The sequence below is a fragment of the Nymphaea colorata genome, chromosome 3 (genome assembly GCF_008831285.2).
Source record: "Nymphaea colorata isolate Beijing-Zhang1983 chromosome 3, ASM883128v2, whole genome shotgun sequence".
Lineage (NCBI taxonomy): Eukaryota > Viridiplantae > Streptophyta > Magnoliopsida > Nymphaeales > Nymphaeaceae > Nymphaea > Nymphaea colorata.
The window spans coordinates 21,760,988-21,776,175 of NC_045140.1; the positions used below are offsets into that span (position 1 = coordinate 21,760,988).

Genomic DNA, 15,188 nt, shown 5'->3' on the forward strand with positions numbered 1-15,188 from the left:
CCTCGTCCATACAATAAGTCTTGCTGAGCTTTCGTTGCAAAAACGACGCAAAATTTGCCATCACGCAATAACTTTTGAAGGACAAAAATCTGAAAACCTGGTCTATACAAGATGTCTTTACAAGATGTCTTGCTGTGAGAACACGCGATGTTTTCGTTGCAGAAAGGACGGGACACCTCGTTAGTAGTTAAATTGCCTAGATCGCAACATACGGCCATCGTTCACGCTAACAAGAATCTAAACCTTACGTTCATAATTGGCAAGTTCATATAATGGGATGCCTTCAGCCCATGCATTCCATATGTTGCTGAGACCGCGTCGATTACATAAGTTGGTAGATGTCTCCCTCTCAAATCAAGTACCAGCAGCCATTGAAATATTTCAGTTAATAAGATGCAACATATCCTCCTCCCCATCATGAACCAAGCTTACAATAATTTTTACACTAATTCAAGCATGAAACAACACTGGCCTCGCAAAAAGCAAAAGCATTGCACTCCAGTTGCTGGATGAGCAAATCCTTAAGATTTTTAAGGGAGATTATCAGTAACGCATCCTAGTTATCTCAACAGTTTCAAGACGACGTACACAAGCTATTAACTAAAATTAGCCGACCTAGAGGGACCATCGGTAATTGCAAAGCCCTGCAATGTTCCAGTGTCCTCGAACTAAAAGTGCTCACAGTAAATTTTTTCTGTAGAATAACATAACAAAAACTAAACCGCACCCGCCTGGATGAAGCACAACTGGAACTCTTAAAACACGAACTGGACGTACGTATATTTAGCAGAGGAATCGTGAATGCGTTGTCATTGTCAAGTAGGAGTAGCCGATGCTGCAGTTGGTGGAGGCGGTGGTGGCGGCATATGTGGTGGAGGTGGTGGTGGCATAGACATCTGAGGTGGAGGCAATGGCCTACCAGGAACTTGTGGTGGTGGCACAGGCCGCCACACAGGAGGTGGCACAACTCCTAGCAGGTGCTGTTGTCCAGGCATCATCCCATGCGGAGGTGGTGGCATATTAGGAGGCGGAGGTCTTAGAGGGGGCCTGAATTGGTGCGGGGGTGCCATCATTCCTGGCGGTGGCATTGTTTGGCCTTGCTGTGGAACCTGACCTGGCCAAGCTGGTGCACCAAGTGAATGCATTGGTGGTGGGAAACCTGCACCTTGTGGTGGTGGTGGAGGAGGCGGACGAATGGCTGGCATTTGCCCAGGCAGGACTGAACCATTAACAAATGGCCGAGGTGGCATTCCAGTGTTGATGGTACCATTGGCTTGGGCACTGTTTGGAAGTGTGGGAGGGCCACTTGCGAACAGAGTATGCGGTCTGTTCCTTTGAGCAGCAGGGTTGCTTGCAGCCAGTACTCTTTCTGCATTTTGTCCAAAATTAGGGATATAAAAGATTCTAATGAATAAAAAAGTAAAGTAGCTAACCTGCAGGGGTGCCATGGCGCTCTCCTTTAGTGTCCTTCTTATATGCATATGACACACTGATTTGTCGATTGCATAGATACTGACCATTCATTGCCTACACATAGTAAGATTCAAAATGTGAGAAGAAATTAGGGTAAGTTGATCAAATTACCAGATTCACATGATGAAAGCATGCACACATGCACACACACACACACGAGTTCACTGATGAAAGTAGAAATTCCATAAGAAGCAAAAGATGACGAACTACAAAAAACGTCAAGCAAAAAGTAGCTGATTTGAACTTCACCGAAGAAACTAGCAACCAGGTAATAAGTATCAAAGAAACTATGCCAGAATCATGCTACTTTTTCAATCACACAGAAAAATCAGAGCAAAATGAACTGGTTACAGGCCGTTGAAGTTCAAGCTGCTCAAGGTTAACCAGGTGAGCTCCAGGTGAACTTTTAACTTAACATCTTTTACTTGTCAGTGAGCTACAGTCGGAGAAAAATTTATGTCCACAACCTCTCAAGCAAAAGAGTAAATGATGTATCATAGGATATTTTTTCTTGGTTTCTAGTTTTCAGTTAACATTTCACTGCATGCAGTAACTTGATGATAAACCCAATTCCTTATCCAGAGTTTCACAGAAATTAGCTGAATTTTGTGATATAGTCTTAGTTCTGATAGGCAACATCAGCACCCTACTATGATAACTTCCTAGCTTTCAGAATAAGAGCTCCACAGACATGGATCAGATGAGTCAGCTGGAAGTAAAGGAGGTCAGAGTCCAACAGCCATGGCAACTGCTCCTTCATGTGAGGCCAGTATGGTAGGCAATGGATGGGATAAGTGAGGAAAGGAGATTCAGGATAATTAGATGAAGGATACTCTGCACCAGCAAATTCTGGCAGTTCTAAACTACAAAGTGAGTTTTCTCCATTGGAGACAAAAGAGAGAGCGGGAGAGAGAGAGAGAGAGAGAAGAGCACTGTTCCTTCAAAGAAACCTCCATCTGTAGGCTCTAATATGTACAGCTAAGCCTCCTCGCCTGCAATATGAATGTATTTGTATAAACAAGAACCACAATGTGTTCATTTACCCAGAAACCCAGAATTATACAGGAAATTGCAATCCTTGCTCATGCATGTGCTTTCAGGAACATAGAAACCCAACGAATGGATGGTGCCTTAGGTTTATTGACTAGACCGTTATTGATCTTGAAGTCCATGACTCGAACTTCAAAAACAGTTGAAATTTCTGTACTTGGGTATATGAGATGAATAGATTAAAGAAAACTTCAGCATTACTAGTTACTAATTGGTTTTCTGCAAAACAAAGAGGGAAAAAAAATTGAGAAATGAAGCTACTTGTTGAAGCATCTCACAAAGTACCTACAAAAGTTGAATTACCAAAAGGTTCTAAGAAAAGTACCTCGATAGCAGCATCTGATGATTCAAAGGAATCATAGCTTATGAAACCAAAACCACGTGAATTACCAGTCTCTGGATCTCTCATTATCTGCAAGAGAGAACACATTGTTTTCACTGAGAGACACATTTTAGAGATGTAATGAAAAATCATCACTCACATGCCCATAATGCATTACAAACATTGACATTTCTACCAGAAACATGCCTTTTTTATTTACTCAATGAGAAGTTCAGACACCACAAGAAATATTCCCTGCCTCTTACATAAAAACCAAAAGAACACAAAGTGGTGCATCAAATTCACATGCATTCATATACATATATATGATTTCTTGTTCTTTTTCACTTGTTCACTGTATCATTGCCTAAATAAATGTTAGGCACATGCTATAGACCTACACACAAATGAAAACGCACACACGCAAGAGACACACACAGAAAGAGAGAGAGAGAGAGAAATGTGTATGAGCATGTGATCTAGAGATACTGGAAAAGGTACTTTTGTCAGTTTCTGCAAGCTTGACCATGCAGATGTGTTCTGCATTGTCAAACACCTAAGAATCAGCTGGTCGTCTGTCGGTAGCCAATGCAGCTGCTTAAAACTTAGCACATTGTCGATCACCAGTATGTCCCACTGAAACCAGACAGGACGCTGCAAGGTCCACAGGAAGAAATAATCTACAATTCCCACACCCAAGCATTCTGAAGAAATAAGAGTACACACACCATTCTCCTCACCCCCCCCCTTCCCAACACACACACACACAAAAAGGAAACATGCCCCAAAAAAGTGCAAGTGCGCCATCAAAGAATGCTGAAACAAAAAAGGTGTGACATAAGCTTGAATGCACTTTGACTAAGTTCATTGTGATTTGAGAAGAAAATAACACCAAATGAGAAGTTTACCATACACTGAAGGAAGAGAATAAATCTATAGCAGTATAATTAAGGACATCACAATAGGCAGCAGTAAAAACCTTTGGATTTGTGACGATAACTCCAAATGCACTAAAAGTATCATAGAGAAGCTTTTCATCCACATCCTGTAAATATCAAAGGAAGATTTCCTACGCTTAGACAGAATAATTTAGCCAAAAAAAAAAAAGCAGAATATCCATTGCTGACTCTAACCGGATCAAGGTTTCCTACAAAAAGATTTGCCCCAACATCCAAACTCTTCTTGTCTTGAGAAGCCTGAAATGAAGCCAAAAACACTGTAAGAGCCCAAATTGTTCACATTCAAGCCTTCACGTCATCAGCTATCTTTCTGAAGAATTATCATTAGAATTAACCAAAAGTTAAGTATTTAAATTTGATCTCATCTTTTTACTTTCTTTCTTTCTTTCTTTATTTCTGGTATATGTGAAGACATTCATGAAACATAACCAAACCATAAATTATAATGGACCAGACAGCTATGAGTTACAAAACAAGAATGTTATGAGTTTTACAATATACATTACATCCATTGTACAGTCTCAAAGTACTGCAGATAATATGTTGATCATCACAAGTAATAAGCTAAGGAGATTGTGGTCCAAAGAAAGAAATATACTGTCAGAATAAGAGTCAGTAAAAGAAAACCAGAGAAGTTACATAAGTCCATAAAAACCCATGAAAAAGAAATGGGAAAAAACAGTGGAAAGAAAACCATACTCAGATATGAAAAGGAAATCATGAAATTATAGTAATTCAGTCCTTAAAAAAAGAAGAACAAGACTGCATAAAGCACTAATACCCAAAGTGAGGACCCAGCCATGTCATTAAAAGCAGTAAAGGTAAGCCGCTCTTGTACTTATTCGACATGCAGATAGTGTCACACTGGGAACACCAGCTCCACATGACTGTAGGTGTATAAATTTTGTCACTAATAAAACTGATCACCTAATATCAGTCAAAACAGAATTTTTTCACATTTGTTTCCCAATTATGTCATAAAGCACACCTGCATAATTTTTCATGATTTTTTTATTTGGATGATAACATTTTCAAGATCACTCTTGAATGGGCATTACCAATGAATGAAGAACAGATTAGTTAATTGCTTTCCCAAAGGTTATATATTTATTCTGCTTGGCTCTACGTCCCAACATGATTGCAGTCTTGTAAATAACATGATCTGTTAATATGAAATCCAACACTAGAATCAATAGAGGAAAATGAAAAAATATGGAATTTTTGGTTAAGTTAATCTAACATGGAAATTAGGAACAGATGGTGCTGTCCTACATGCAGCAGTTCATTGAGTGGATGAAGTAGCAAATGGTAAGACCAGTATAAATATGAGACCAATTAGCACCTTATTAACACGAATTGGCTTCCCATAAAGTTTGATCATGTTTAAAATCTTTATGGCCTGCATTCACCACGAGAACTAAATTTAGATAAACACATGATGAATCCAAAAGTGCAAATGAACCAACTAAGGACAAGCCACAGCATCAGCAATGTTTCTTACATAATCAGCATCTTCTTCATGACGGAACTCCACAAATCCATATCCTTGGTGAAGGTTCGTAACTCGATCCTTTGGTACATAGACATTGACTGAAATGCAAAATAGATAGCGCACTTAAATGAGAACACACATTTTGAATAGAGAGATTCTAGTTGTCTATGCCATGACCCAAAGGAAATTAATCTTCAGTTGTTTACATGTCTAGGACTACCAGAATAATCACAACACCAACCAATCACTGAAGATACATATAAGACCAAGTTGCACATGGGAAATATTACAGCTTTGACATAGACAAACAGCTAATGATCTGAGTATAGGTTACAAAAAATCCGGACTACCACCTCAATATATCAAACAAAATTTAAAAAAAAACTCGCATCATTGGTAGCTTATAGACGACTTGCAAGTTGCAACAGGCAGTGTTCAATTCCCCTATCAGTATTACAGCTCGTCAAAGTAAATAATGCTTTGTGCATAAATTAAGTTGTTGCCTAGGTCCTATTGTTGTCTTACATTGCTAATATGATTGCTCGTGTGACTTTCCGATAGACAAAGCAAGTAAAATGATGAAAGAACAATTGAACAAAATAATAAAAGGAACTAATAAAGATGATTGATGATGGTGATGAGATACAAACCAGGAAACAAAAAGAAACACCAGAGCATGAAACAAGAATTATAATTACTAATAAAACCTCAGTCATAACTCATAACCATATAATTCCTATAACTTCCAATTACCGAGCTAGAGAAACAACCAAACGTATGGAACCTGTGTAAGTACTTTCCTAATTTTTACATGTTAGTAAACAAATCAATGCCCATGAAGTTATGAACACACAGACTATTTGTATTCACCGAATATAGTATTAACCCACACAAGCTTTTCAAGTGTGTAACAATCCGACCCACTTTTAGGCTCGGGCCAATGGTTCAACGGATCTCAACCCGCCCTCTAACAGTTTCGGCTCCAACCCCAAAAAGGCTAGGAACCAAGACAACCATCTATTTAATAACCCCCTTTATAAGCCCTTGAAGATCTCTCACAATGTTTAATACGAGACTAAATTTTTGGGGTGCTACAATCCACCCGCCTTAAGGCACATGCCTCCGCGCATATGGGACCCTAGATCCGAGTGTTGAACCGGCTCTAGTACCACTGTAACAATTCGACCCACTTCTAGGCTTGGGCCCCTGGTTCAACGGATCCCAACCCACCCCCTAACAGTTTCGGCTCCAACCCCAAAAAAATTAGAAACCAGAACAACCATCTATTTAATAACCCTCTTTATAAACGTTTGAAGATTCATCACAATCTTCAATACGAGACTAAATTTTTGGGGTGTTACAAAGTGAACACAGATAAACATACCAACTGGTCCTGCTTGAACAAATAGCTCCCAGAGTAACTCTTCTGTGACCTGCAAATCAATACAAAGTCCATGATTAAAAGCCACCAAAATGAGAATGGTAAACACTGAACAATTAAAGGAACCACTCATTGTTCAATAAAATATGCATAAAAGTTTTGTGTGGCCTAAAGAGCCAGGTAGGCAAACCTAATAGTCTTTATCAAAATAAATTTTAATAGACATCAAGCACATGGTACTTGGAATTTTTACATCAGTATGGAACATGGTTGAGTTGGGTCAAACTAGTATGCCAATTCAATCTGCAGGACCTAGATTCATGCTTTTCTCTTTAGGGTTCGATTTATCTGGCAATTAGTCATTCTTGTGGGTTTTATGGATTAAAGTCTAAAGGCAAACCTGAAGGAATTTGTTGACCAAGTGCCTCCAGTAATTGATGCAACTCATTCTATCATTCAGCGGTACTCAAGGAGGAACTTGAGCATGAAGCAAGGGCTTGGGGCATGTCAACCTCATGTTCAGACATTGGTTCAGGGTGAGTAATCATGTACCGTGTTTTTCTTTACTGTTCACTCTCTTGCTATACCTCCTCTGCAACTAGTTACAAGGTTGAGTGTTACTTTTCTCTAAGGAGGTAATATGACAAATACTTCTAACATCATGCCTACATTTTACTGGATATATAGTTTATGAAAGAGTAAAAACGTGAATAAAATCCAGGCAATTATTGAAAACCCCATCTATGGCTCATGTACAATTTATAGTTTTCTTCTTTAGTAATGATAATCCTCATTTTCAATATGGAAGTTACATGAAGCTGACAAGCTGCAGCTTCAATCAACATTAGCCAGTGGAAGGCATAGACTGCAACTTTTGAAAATTAAAGTCTCTATCACACCTCCCAAAACCCGAGTAGTAACATTCAAAATTTTTTAGGAGGAAATGTTTTGTGATTTAATTATTTAAATTAACATGCAAGGGAATGCAACGACCTGAGAACAGTTTATTTTGAGAAAAATATCATCATAAATTTAGAGCTCAGTGTCCTATAAAAATCTTGTTGGTTCATCACAGTTAACAAGGTCACCAGACAGCCCAAGGTTTCCCATCCCTCCCTTACTAGAAAGAAAAACAACCATAACATTTTGGTTATGTTATCTGGCAAAATCACATTCACCAAGTTTATCAAGAATTCTGAGGTTTAGGCTTAAAATAGAGCATTTGATGTCTCATCAAAATCCATCCACAACATAACTCAATAAGAAACACAAAAGCTATTGGTGCCGTATAGCGAGTTCACCTGTATTTCCCTGTTTGCTCCTTACAATTTCCTCTAACCTCTCTACATTCTCCACGAATTAACGTGCAACAGATCACAACAACACAAAGAGCAACATTCAAGTTTTTAATACCCTCAAAAGAAGAAGCTCGTAAGACATACCATGTGAAAGTATCGTGATAGTTTAAAATCAACACGAAACTTGGTAAAGGGCAAGAGGATCAACAAACACAAAATGAGCTCTCTAAGTTACTATCTATCAATCTACAACAGCGGAAAGATGTCGTATGTTCGCCGAACAAACATTCTTCATACTGAAAGCCGAGAAACGCATGAACACTATTCTTCGCATATCAAAACTGCAATATCTAGCGAGAGAGAGAGAGAGAGAGAGGGAGAAGGAGGGGGAGGGGTGGTTGGTTACAGCTCCTTAATGGTTAGTTACCAATATAGAGTAACTGTCTAAGGATCCAAAGAATTAGAATCATAAAATCCGTAGACTTCTTCGATGCCCTAGAAAACGCCAATACCGAGGAGGAGATACCTGGGCGTCGAGATTTCCGACATAGGCGGTGGCGTCCTGGTTTCTCTCGGCGGAGTGCTGGCCGAGAAGGTTCGCTCCGACGCCTGGAGCGATTCGAGTCGTCATCAGGTCGCCGGTCGATAGCTGTCACGACCCACTCCCGCTCTTCTTTTCGTCCCACGTTCAGACACCACCCCCGCGGCGGAAGTGTAGTGAGACGTGATCCTCTGCTCGTCTCGAGTACCCGAGTATGGAAACGCAACCAAAGTGGCGAATCCTCCTACCCACGGCATATATATGGCCGCCCTCAGCGTTGCCAAACATTGGGTACATTACTCGTGACCTTGCGTCGACTTGTATCCTTATTTTTCCAAATTCTAAAATCATCTTAAACTTTAGAAAATTAGAAAACCATATTGATTAGTGGGTAATTAGTACTTAAGAGGCAATGGGACGGGTGCTTGATTACTTTCGTCTTTCGATGCTAAAACTTGGATTTAACAAAATTGGTCACTATCAAATAAAAACCATAGGACAATTCCGCCCTTAAGATCTTCATTTTAGTTTTTTGACCAGAAAAATGCGTCGCGTACTAAATTTACGGATTTCAAAACCATAAGATCTAAGATCAAATTAAGTTAAAGGTAATCGCTAGCCCCGTATTCTGAACTAAATTGTTTAATATATGTGCATTGCTTTTGTGTAATATATGCATTCAAGGTGTATATGAGCTACTAATTGCAGTTCACATTACCTAAGTACCGGATAGATTGTTACAAATTAAAAAAAAAAAAAAAAATCATCGCTAAACAACTGTAAATTGTCGTTAAATCCATTACAAACTGTCGTCGCACTATAAAACAGCGTGTCTAATGTCATTTTAGTGACTATTTGTTTGAGAGAGAGCATTACCCCTTTCATTATTTGTTGCTCCCTCCACTTTCATCCATCAACAAACAATGGGTAATCTAGCATCGCATCATTCATTGCGTTTGAGATATGGGGCAAGAAGTGGAGGGAGCAACAAACTTGTTGGCTGCTGTGGGCAATTGCCCACATCAGTCCAACAAAGTTCTCATCGTAACTTCTTCATATCACATTGTCACAGGGTGAGAGACGTCGAGAAACACCCTTCTAATGCAAACACCCTTCTGATGCATGGCCCATAGCAACTGCTGGTTAATATCCTTTCTCAGTATTCTACTATGTAGTTGAAGAATTTCTAAAGATCTAAAATGTTTAGAAGCAAAAACTTTTTAGCTCTGCTACTGTCTACGGGAGGCGACAGATCTTGGTTGGTCTTGGAGTTGTGACATCCGATATACGATCGAAGTGTTGGGAGATACTTCACCAAACAAAAGATTAAAGTTCACCATGGCAATTAATCTTCTATTTGTTTAAATATTTTTGTCTTTATTTTTAACTCTTTTCGGGTTTTAACTCTTTTCGGGTGAGCGGGAGGTTATCCACCACCAGATGAGACCCCTTAGGATCCTTAAGTGCAAGTGTGGAGCGGACCACCTTTAACTTGATGGAGCACACTCCACTCTTAATGGTGCAGGAGAGTCGTGCCCATAGAAATTGAAAAGGAAATACACAGTCTATACGGTTCCAGTTTCGACCAGCTGTGCTATGCTCCTTGAAGCCTTCCTTCAATTAAAAAAAATATAAAAAAGAAAATGAAACTCAGCCTCAGTCCGGTTTCAGATCAAAAGAAGAGAGGTTGAGCAGAAAAAATATGGATTGGGGTTTCGAAATTAAGTTTCGCTGGATCCCAAATGGTATCTATCAGTTGTCGGGTGGTCGCTACTGCAAAGCATGATAGCGTTTGGCTTCTTGAAATGATACAATCTAGTGATTTATCACTAGGCCCGGGAAAGCTAAAACGAACTAAAAGTCTATAAGGTAGCAGCAAAAATGAAAAGGTTGAAACGGAAAGATGCATAGGTGTTAGATCCTTAGGTAAGGTTTAGATTACAGTCTTTAAAATCGGTGTTTTATCATAACAACGTTTTTTTTTTAAAAAAAATAGTTTTTATTAAAAATTGGTTTTGATGTTTGGATGGCATACCAGAAACACACTCTTGCATGGGGACTGAAACCGAGAGAGCATATTTTTCAGGTCCTTGAGTTTTTCCAAACTGAGATTTTGAAAAACCTAGTTTTAGGGGTTGCTTGGATAACATCCCAAAATCAGGTTTTCAATGCAAAATCTGATTATTTTATATCAAAAATCAGGTTTTTTAAATGTTTGGATGCAAAGCCAACCTCCTCCCTTTCCCTAACTAATTGAATCGGCCCTGAACTTACTCAGGAAAATTGCACTGATTGAATTGAATATACTCAGTCAATTCACCAACAATAACAAAACAAAAGAGGATCCATTCCCAATCAAGGACTATACGGGGCTCACTACATGACTGCTCACCAGCAGTCCTTCTGTCCACTCATCTCTGCCACAGACAAAGCTTTCCAATCCTCCTACACTTGCTCAATTTCCTTACTTATTAGTGCCATAAGAATGGGGAGAGCTACGTCTGTCCACGATTGTTGCTCATATTTCCCGTTTATCTTCTTTAGAAGTGTCGGCAGCATGGGCCGTCCCGTCCCTTCTCCAACTAATAATTGCTCGACACTGTATAATGTTGCTTTGTTTTTATTCGCTTTATCTTTATTCTGCTTTTTTTGTTCTAAGCGCATGGAATGGAAATAAACTATAAATTGATCCGTGCCACTTGGGGGACGTGTTTGATCAATGGATGGATGGACAAAATGTGGATGTCTTAAAATGAACTTCTGAGATATTATGTTTATACTGCACAATGCATGAGTCAAACATGGGGTCGAGTCTCCCAAGACACCCAATCTCATGACTGAAGGTCTAAGGCCATACCACCGCAATTTCAAACTTCCAAATCCACAAGTCTTTAGACCCTTGATCTGCCGACCCTGCTTCATTCCTTAGGGGCTATTTTATATCTGAGTGTTTTGGGTTTCATTGAGGAAGTTTTTCCTTTCTAAATCATGTTTCTCTAAAACCTTTTGACCAAGTTCGCGCGCCGCAGTGTAAGGCAAGCGACAATATCTCTCAACCCATGTCACGGATTTTCTATTCAAATTGAAGAAACAAAGGTAGTGTTTGGATGACACTACAAAAACAGCTCTTTTGGAGTGTTTGGGTAACATTAAAACCAGATTGTCATGTTGAGATTTTTTTTTTAATTTAAGGAATTGAATATAGAAACGGAGCTACTGTGTGACTGGCATGAGCCACTGCCTATGTCAGCCCTCCAAATCTAATCTTGCATTGTGATTAAGCTGGACCTAGGTTCAGCTAGGTACAGCCGCATGTAGTGCCCACACCAGACATGAGTCAGTATCCTGCAATCACTCATTCTCCTAAGCAATAGATCAGCTAGTGCCCCTCGGCGAAAATTTTCTAGCTCTACCACTAATTGTGTAACCTGATCTCTAAGTTATTCATAAAAAAAAATGTGTTTGATATATGTCATGGAAACAAGCATGCCAATTTTTCGAAAATGATTAAAGGACTATTTTCTCCATAAAATGGATGTTTTCAAAACAGCTTTGTTTTGAGGATGTTCTCCAAACAAGCTCTGTGACCTATCTGCTTGTTTTTTGAAGGACGCAGACACCCATGAAGGTGATCAACGTTATAAATCAGCTTCAAATGCTCCTGGCAATTTGGTATAATTTTCTCCTATGTGGATGTGACCTTCCGAGGAAGGTTTATAAAGAGCTGTTACGATCGGAGCAAAGAGAATCAGGAATATAAAAGACGAAAGGAGTGGAGAGAAAGCGAACTTCTTCGATAGAATTTGAAAAAAATTGTACAAAAGAAAATACATACATGACAGCTGTACAACATTAATTTTACAACATTTACATATGCTATCAGGGGCGGAGGGAGAAATTTTTCATGAAAAAAACTTAATTAAAGTTTCTAAATTTTCACACTGGTCGAAATATCATTTTTAAACTTTTTATATAACACAAATATTTTTTTAAATTTACATATGTATTTTTTAAAAGTTAAGATGGGCCCAGGGCCTATGCAGGCCCCCCTTAGCTCCACCCTGTATGCTACTATGGTCCATGATAAATATTCCTCTTTCTATAACTCCAGGTTGCCCACACTTAGAGAATCCTGAAGGCAGGGTGAAATATTACAAATATGAAAACCGCCTTTATGCTTGAAAATTTCATACCAGAGATGCAACTCTAGCGGTAGTAACTCCAAAGGTAGTCTGCAACAGTTCTAAACAACGTAACATTGGTGGGTCAATAAAAGCTCAGTCATCAATTTGATTTCGGTGGGTACTATTTTTCTGGACTACAAATAATGGTTACACTGCACCTTATTTGATGGGTATCCTACTTTCTACCCAAATCGTAAAGCCGCTGTGAACCCCAAAATTAATGTTCATATGGTTTGAACCAACAACTGACCTTTTACCAGCCATTAGCCTGAACCTGAGTCATGTGAGGGCTAATCATTTTCCTTCCAAACAGATAGAAAGAAGTTATAAATGAGGTCCAAATATTAATAAGATGGTCATGTTTATGATTGAAAACATTCTTTTCAAATTTCTGGTAAAGATCACTCTTTTGGTAGAGGGAAAAATTTTCCTTGGATTGAATGAGATCTGGGGCTATGGCAAATGACAACCATTTTTTAATTGAACAAATTTCACTGCGTGGTCCGTACCACTTTTTCCCCTTTTTCCTTTTTCTGGCTAAATAAGGAATGAGGGAGCGAAAAGGGTTAATAAGAATGCAAATAAACCTGATTCGGTTGAAATGCAGCTATTACCAGGTTTAACTAAATCCAATATTGCTTGGATGGATTCAAAGCGAAATTTGGATTTGGATATTAAAAATAGAAAATTACATTCGCTTGATCCAATTCGATCATCCATCGAAACTGGATATCTACAGAACCAGAAAGAAATTCTTATGCCAAATTTGAATTCATTTGTCACTCTATATCCAATTTGTCATTGAATCTGTCTATTTGGATTCAAACTGAAATTGGAGTTTGGACTAAATCTGATCAACTTTAGCATTCATGAGCAACAACCGACACTGTATATCGACAAATATGCACTGTTGCGTATATATGTGCGTATGAGGGGGCCTGTATTGCCATTTTTTTAAATTAGTAAATTAAATTATCAAAATTTGATTTTTAAATGAAAAAAAACAATGTATCAACAATGCTTTTAAGTCTTAACCTAAGCATATTGAGGGGCGTAACATAGCTGGTTAGACCGACAGAGTGGTGAAACATCACTTGTTTGTTTTATTCCTGTAGATACTACTCTTTTTATACTGCAAAAAATAGGTGCATGACGCTTAGTTATCGGATATCTCACTCTCTACCCAAGTCCCAGAGACTTTGGTCTTTTGAAGTCCTAACCTCGGTTGTAGTCGTTCATATATGTGCTATTTGCAGATACATATAAGAACTGAGTGCATTTATGATCATGGATGATGAGGCCCCCTGATGCCAAGACTTGATTTCTAAGGAGGCATGGAGTTTGTACCATTCTCCACCGACGGGCTTTTGGGGGTTACCATGCCTTGCAGTACGTCTACCTTGTGAACTTACAGTCAAAGGCCCCACTTCTCATGTGTTGAGTTTATAATGTCCATTGCTTCGGCTGCTTCAAAGTTGACCCACCTAGTTAGGTGTGTGGTGGACCTCTCCACCTCCGCCAACTTGAATGAGAATGAAATTTCGTTGTCATTCGGTTTACTGACACCATTTGCTTAAATTCTCTTTCTTTTTGGAATGGACAACGCTTCATTTGGAATGAATGTTCACACACACACACACACACATATATAATATTCCTGATATTCGTTAATATTTTTTTTTAGTCAGTTGCTTGAAAAAAAGAGAGAAGAAACGAATAGAAAACAGACCTAAATGCTAGAACCATCATGAATGATCTTGGTTTGTGTTACCATTAGTGGCAGATTCAAGATTTTCTAGCTGAGGAACACTTAGTCACCAAGGCAGGTCTAATATAGGCACTTCATGTAATTTTTGGATGAGTTGTTACATTTTAATTTTAAGTCTTCCAATAAAATTTTTAATGGTCTGGTGTGGGCAGCCGTCTATCTCGGCGGCTGGTTATGATAACAAGAATGAGAAACAATGCAAATCAATAGTACTAAATGACTAGAATAGCCATTTGTTCATCTCCGGATGCCTCACACCCTCAGCACCCATACATATATATATTTTTCTTTCTTTTTTTTTCTTAAGAAAAATTGGCGATGGAGAAAACGAAGAAGTTTTGGAATGTCTGGATATTACCAGTTTTACTATGCGCTGTTTTGTTCGTCTAGAAGAAGCTTTTTCATTGCTTCCACTTGTATGATAAGAAACGTTAGAAGCAAAGACCGTTTTGAACTTCTCAACTTAAAAAGATTTTAAGCCAATCCGCTTACCCAGCTGCAAAACAATTTGTGGGTTTCAAGACGAGTAACTCTCACTGTCAAAACAAAAAATTAAAACATGCAGTTGATGATCAAGAGTAAGAAGTAACAATTGACTACCAGAGAGAGCGAGGTCTTAAATTCATCATATTGTGTGACATGTGATTCCTACGGTGGAGCAGTGCCGGAGGGCTTTGATGGTCGGTGTGCGTGACTTCTTTTTCATATACTTCTCTTTTC

The 15,188-nt window shown here is 38.8% G+C and overlaps 1 protein-coding gene across 1 annotated transcript; it reads right to left on the reverse strand.

Annotated features, from left to right (window-relative positions):
• Window positions 1–347: 347 nt before the first annotated feature.
• On the reverse strand, window positions 348–8,758 carry LOC116250942 (uncharacterized). Its single transcript, XM_031624944.2, has 9 exons — window positions 8,502–8,758; window positions 6,681–6,729; window positions 5,306–5,394; window positions 5,147–5,203; window positions 3,979–4,041; window positions 3,825–3,890; window positions 2,849–2,935; window positions 1,434–1,527; window positions 348–1,369 (listed from the first exon to the last, which is right to left on the reverse strand). The coding sequence occupies exons 1-9, from the start codon at window positions 8,604–8,606 to the stop codon at window positions 816–818; spliced, it is 1,164 nt and encodes a 387-aa protein (XP_031480804.1). The 5' UTR covers window positions 8,607–8,758; the 3' UTR covers window positions 348–815.
• Between the last annotated feature and the right edge of the window lie 6,430 nt (window positions 8,759–15,188).